This window comes from Vicugna pacos, chromosome 1, assembly GCF_048564905.1.
Source record: "Vicugna pacos chromosome 1, VicPac4, whole genome shotgun sequence".
Lineage (NCBI taxonomy): Eukaryota > Metazoa > Chordata > Mammalia > Artiodactyla > Camelidae > Vicugna > Vicugna pacos.
Window position 1 is genome coordinate 35,834,720 of NC_132987.1, and position 6,000 is coordinate 35,840,719.

General features: G+C 39.4%; 1 protein-coding gene across 6 annotated transcripts in view; it reads left to right on the top strand.

The window, feature by feature from the left end:
- OTOL1 (otolin 1) overlaps positions 1 to 5,410 on the top strand; it is a 164,044-nt gene extending 158,634 nt beyond the window's left edge. For all 6 annotated transcript variants that reach the window (XM_072960243.1, XM_072960298.1, XM_072960367.1 and 3 more), the window contains 3 exons: positions 516 to 605; positions 3,549 to 3,620; positions 4,276 to 5,410. In XM_072960243.1, coding sequence (XP_072816344.1) covers positions 516 to 605; positions 3,549 to 3,620; positions 4,276 to 5,165 — 1,052 coding nt within the window. In that variant the 3' untranslated portion in view covers positions 5,166 to 5,410. The remainder of the gene's footprint in view (positions 1 to 515; positions 606 to 3,548; positions 3,621 to 4,275) is intronic.
- The last annotated feature ends 590 nt before the right edge of the window (positions 5,411 to 6,000 follow it).

The following is a 6,000-nucleotide window of genomic DNA, read 5'->3' on the forward strand; positions in this document are numbered from 1 at the left end:
GCACCCTGAGGGAGGGGCCTGCTGGAATGCTGATGGCTGATTTCTGATTCCGAGCAGGATGGTTTGGTGTACAGGAGGCCTCAGCAGTAGTTCCTGAATGAGTACGTAAGTGAAGGTGTGGAAAACCAACAGTGCTAGGGATTGTGGTTTTACTTCCAATTTGTAAGTGTGGTCCACATGAGGTTAAGAGTCAGGTAATCATTTTGTTCTTACTGTTAGACATGGCACTGCTTCTCTGAATCATTTGATCATTGCCATGAATTCAGTGACAAGTACTAATGGGCTCAATTTATCTATTCAGGTAGTATAAAATTGCAAATCAGACAGAAATGCTGTCCTGAGCACTCTGTTATGGTTTATTCTCACTCAGATCGTATCATTAAGATACTGACAGTCATTGATCTCAATAAAATGACTGCTTTCTTTTTTTCTTTTTTTAGGTGTGTGTGTGGGGGAACTAATGAATTTCAAAAGAGAATGTTTCTACCCTGATGTTTTTTGAATCTCATTTCCAGGTCTTAAGGGAAAGGCAGGTGATATGGGGGTCCCAGGGCCACCAGGAGTTATTGGACCCCAGGGTCCAAAAGGCCAGAAAGGAGAGAAAGGTAGGTAATTTTATTCATTTCATGTCAAAACTCAAAGAGATGTTCTGCATTATTTTTAAGAAGAGCACCTTCCTAGGGAAATACCAGATTCTTGCAGGTGGATCAATATTTTTTTAAATATAAAAACTTGGTAAAGCATATTGTGGGCTATAGTTGATATAAAAATGTTAACTTTATAAATAGCCAAATGAGAAATTTAAAATTTGCCTGGTAATATATCACCCCTTTCCCCCCCCCCCCACATACACATATACACAGCAGAGGCTTTCACACATCTTTTCTATTTCTCATAGGCCACCTGAATGACCCAGTAGCTGGGAGCCACAGGGCATAGACTCTGAGGAAAGGTCCTTTCCTACATTCTCTTGTTTGAGTTCTTCCTTATGATGCAGATTAATATCACACCAGGTAAAACTAACAGGCAATCCTCTAGATTATTCCATTTGAGTGGATAGCTCACCTGCTAATGAGAATATGACATATCCTCTGGCCACTCTCAAATCAGGGGCAGTGTCAATGATGGGAAGAGAACTGAATTAAAATGGAAGAAATTAAGCTTATTCCGGTGACCTTGGACCAGTCACTTTACCTCATCTGGAAATTGAGGGGAATAGACAAGCCATTTATTTATACTCTGTTTACTATCAAAGATTTGTAGGTTTGTGTACTTTCATAGATCTTTTCTAGCTCAGAAAGTCTATATAATTCCACAGATGTATCAGCAAAGAGTGTGTTCTGCTCTAGGAAATCCCTGGTCCTGTAAATGCTTCAAGGTACAGATTCACTGGGACATTTGAAATTCCTCAGTGAATACCACCAGCCTGCAGAAATACCAGCTATTCATCAAGTTAAATGTTTTAGCCTCAGTGTCACATGTCAAAAGATCTAGTATCATCGATACATCACCCTCCACATGGCTCAGGGACTGCCTAACTCATTTCTGATAGAACAGTCAGTGAAGTAATTACTCAAAAAAGATGCTAAGGTGAGAGAGAGCTACTTCACACTTGTCAGTTAGGCTATTTTCATTCTCGGAAACATTTAATCCTTTTGTGGCTGAATTATGTTAGCAGAAAGCCCTGTGAAATAAAGATGAGTGATGAACCTCCCCAGTGATTTATACATTTTGGAAGTTAGACTTCTGCAAGTAGAAGAAAAAAAAACAGAAAAGTATTATAAAATAAGGTTCTTAAGAATATGCTTTGATGGAGGATCAAAAAGAGAAATTCATTTAGCCAGTCTCTATAAAGTGGCAATTCTACTTTCCTTTTACTTCCAGACTTAGCTTGGACTCTTGGTTAAAAAAAAAAGAATGAAAGTTAAAAAAAAAAAACAGTCAAATGACTGCACTCTGACTAATCATTACCTGAGTAAATTCACTCTAAGCAGTAAAATTCTTTAAATGACCAGTGAAAGTTGGTATATGGATATTGACAAGGACCGGGAATACAATTGATCCTTCACTTCCATTCATACTGGGTTCTCTTCAAAGGTATACAGACGTTTTCCTGATGGCCTGTGGGTTAATTTACAAATTTAAAATTTTATGTGGAATGATAATGGTGGAGCTAGCTACTTAGAAAACTCTGCTGAGTGGCTTACAGAGGGATTTCTTTAGCTGGTCTTACGAGATTTGGCTGACTCTTCTCATGACTTTTAATTTGACTTAGGATTTTTTTCCCCTGGCAAAAATGAAACAACAAAAAAAGTTAGTTATATTATAAATCATATGGGTGACAAATCAATGCCAACCAGTATTATATGCAGTCATGACTGACTCTGGACAAATTTCTAAACTTCTTCATACCTCAGTTTCTTCTGTGGTAAAAATAGTGACAAGAATATCTGCTCTACTTTTCTTGATGGGAGATGCTACCAACTATGTAAATGAAAAATGTTCCAATTGATGAGAAGTGCTCTGTTAGATGAGCCTCCCTGTTACATGAGAAGCTGTTTTAAGATCAAATAAAAATCAGTATTAAATTTAAAAGGTTGATTAAATTAAAATCATGTTAAGAGCTCAGAACATTAATGGTGCAAAGTAAATGTTCAATAAGAGGTAGCGATTGCTATTTCTGTTATTTTTGCTATCCTTACTTACAATTAAAATAAATCTAAAGTGGCTGCACTGTAACAGGATGGGCCTTTAGGCAGGCCCAGTATCGAAGTCCATTTGGTGGCAATATGGCAAATATCTATAAGCCCAGATCTTTTCATTTTTTTCCAAGATGAATTTCCATAGTTTTATAATTTGTCCAAAGAGTATGTGAAAAAATTTCTGAACAAAATGAAAATGAGCATTTCCTTGATGCTCTATGTGTGTCAAGGACAGTATTTTTCTTTTCCTCAGTGGGTTTGTATTATGAATAGTTTGAGGAGGAGGGTATAGCTCAGTGGTAGAGTGTGTGTTTAGCATGCACGAGGTCCTGGTTCAATCCCCAGCACCTCCATTAAAAAATAAACAAATAAATCGAATTACCTCCATCCTCAAAACAAACAAAAATGAGTAATTTTAGCTAACTGCAAAACACTGCTCTGTGTTTCAATTTTTATGGTGTTTGGCACTATTTCTCAAGCATTGTTGGGAATATTAAGAAAAAGACGACTTTTTAACTGTCATTCAGAATTCATAATAGAAGAACCATAAACACATACATATATAACGCAAGACAGAATGTCAAGAGTTTTGTGAGAGATCTGAAAAGCTGCAAGAATGCTAAGGGAAACACTGAATTCTCTGCACTAACCCCAGATAGCCTTTACATGGTTTACCTTCAATTGGAATAAAACATTCCTAATGATGCTCAAGAAATTCTTTTTCAGTGTTTTACCTTTACCTATTTTGGTAAAGGAAGCACTGGAATGTAACATGGTTGTGAAATGGGTATTAGTTATGTCGTGGCTAATACAACTGGGGAAAAGTTCATCTTGGTATAATTTTAGGACTAAAAGGAGAACGTGGGGACCAAGGAGCAAGTGGAGTTCCAGGATACCCAGGAAAACCTGGAGAACCAGGTAGGGTATAAAACATATCTATTATGTACAGTCACGTGTGCAGGATAGCCATTAATTTTCTTCCTTTGTAGTTAAGGTTTTCAGGGAGGTAAGATGGAGATATAAATTACTAATAATTTCCTAATCATTCAGGTTACTGATCAGATGGAGTGTCACTAGCACTAGTATAGGAGTTTGGAGGTGGAAAAATATCTGAGCTCTGCTTCTCACTTTAGCTGTCCTTGGGGAAAAGATGCCCAAATCTTTCTGGGTTGCAGTTTCTGTGCCTGTAAGATTTTAGGTTTAAATGGACAGTATGTAGATTTAGGAGAAGGTGGGTTGGGCCAAAATGCGCCGAGAGGTAGACCACAGCCGGCAACTCTAGTTCTCTTACTCTTACCATCTTAAAAGTCTAACAAGCAAACGCACTAGATATATGAGATGGAAATATAAGCTATGGCTTCTCAGTAGCATTAACTCTTCCCTTTTAGGGAGATAGTAGCTTGATATGAAAGGCTCAGTGTTAAGAGTCTTCACGGCACCGCCATTGCTGAGGCCAGAACCAGGTTTCCAGGAGCGATCGGGTGCTTTTGTTTCATTTTGTGAGTTCTCTGATAACAGCGTACCACTCAGCCTCTCTGTGAGCCTTAACCATTATTTTAATTTTCCATTTCAGGTGGACTTGGTCCCAAGGGGGAGAGAGGAGGCATTGGACTGGAGGGAGTGAAAGGACAAAAAGGCTCGAAGGGGGATGCATGTGCCAATGGTACCAAAGGAGATAAAGGGGACCGAGGGGCCGTGGGTGCACCAGGCTTGAACGGAGAGCCTGGGGCCAAGGGAGAGAAGGGGGATAAGGGCTACTGTGGAGATTCTGGGGAGAGGGGAGGGAAAGGAGAAAAAGGCGAAGAGGGCAGGAAAGGGGAAAAAGGTAGCAAAGGAGATACTGGAACGGAGGGCAAAAGCGGCCCGCATGGCCCCCCTGGGGCCCGAGGTGATCCCGGGGTTAAAGGAGAAAAGGGAGAGTTAGGCCCCCACGGTCTTGTGGGACCTATGGGGCCAAAGGGCGAGCTTGGGAGCAAAGGGGCCCGAGGGTCGATTGGGAAGAAGGGCTCTCGGGGCCTCAAGGGCTCCAAGGGGGAGATGGCCAGAGCCCCACGGTCGGCTTTCAGTGCCACTTTATCCAAGCCTTTCCCTCCTCCCAACGCCCCTATCAGATTTGACAAGATTCTCTATAACGAGCAAGGGAATTATAGCCCTGTCACCGGGAAGTTTAACTGCAGTATTCCTGGGGCATATGTGTTTTCCTATCACGTCACCGTGAGGGGTCGCCCGGCTCGAATCAGCCTGGTGGCCTGGAATACGAAGCAGTTCAGGTCCAGAGAAACACTCTACGGTCATGAAATAGACCAGGCCTCTCTCCTCATCATCCTGAAATTAAGAGCAGGGGACCAAGTCTGGCTGGAAGTTTCCAAAGATTGGAATGGGGTGTATGTCAGCGCTGAGGATGATAGCATTTTTACCGGATTCCTTTTGTACCCAGAGGAAAATCCTGGAGTTTCACCGTAAACGTGTGTCTTCAGCACTGTAATTTGGGTTTAGTGGAGTAAGCCAGGTGACAGCGTAGCGCTATTGAAAAAAAATAATTTTCACTATTTTTTTTCATAATAAGAATAGAACAGGAAAAAATAAGGAGAATTATATCACCTAGAGTCAATAATTCCTATTTTGAGACATTGTCTTTGAAAGTGTTTATATGTATTTGAGAACACGTCTATTAATTTCATAGGTTTTTTCATTTAGCATTATAATAGCATTTCTCTTGCCCTTTAAATAACATTTGTATGCAAAAATATGAATGAGATTTGTAATAAATAAATATATTCTTACTAAATAGTTTCTATATCTTATAAAAATGTGTGTAAATCTTTTCTGTGTGAATGTGAGGCCAAGAGCTGGCATATAATGAGCAGGCATTTCTCAGAAGTTCTATTTTTTATTAAAGTGTAGTTGATTTACAGTGTTAGTTTTAGGTGTACAGCAAAGTGATTCAGTTATATATATATATGTGTGTGTGTGTGTGTGTGTGTGTATATATATATGAGACACATATATATACACACGTGTCTTCAGATTCTTTTCCATTACAGTTTATTGCAAGAAATTGAATATAGTTCCCTGTGCTATACAGTAAGTCCTTGTTGTTTATCTATTTTATATATAGTGGTGTGTATCTGTCAAGCCCAGCTCCTCCCTGTTGGGAGGATAACCTTCCAACAAAATGGAACTATTCCCATTTTAGTTTAATTCAGGGAGAATACAGAGAAAGAATAATAAGACTAGCTAAAATATCTTTAAAATTAATCAATGTGTAAGAACTGGCACATAAAAAACCTGTACAATA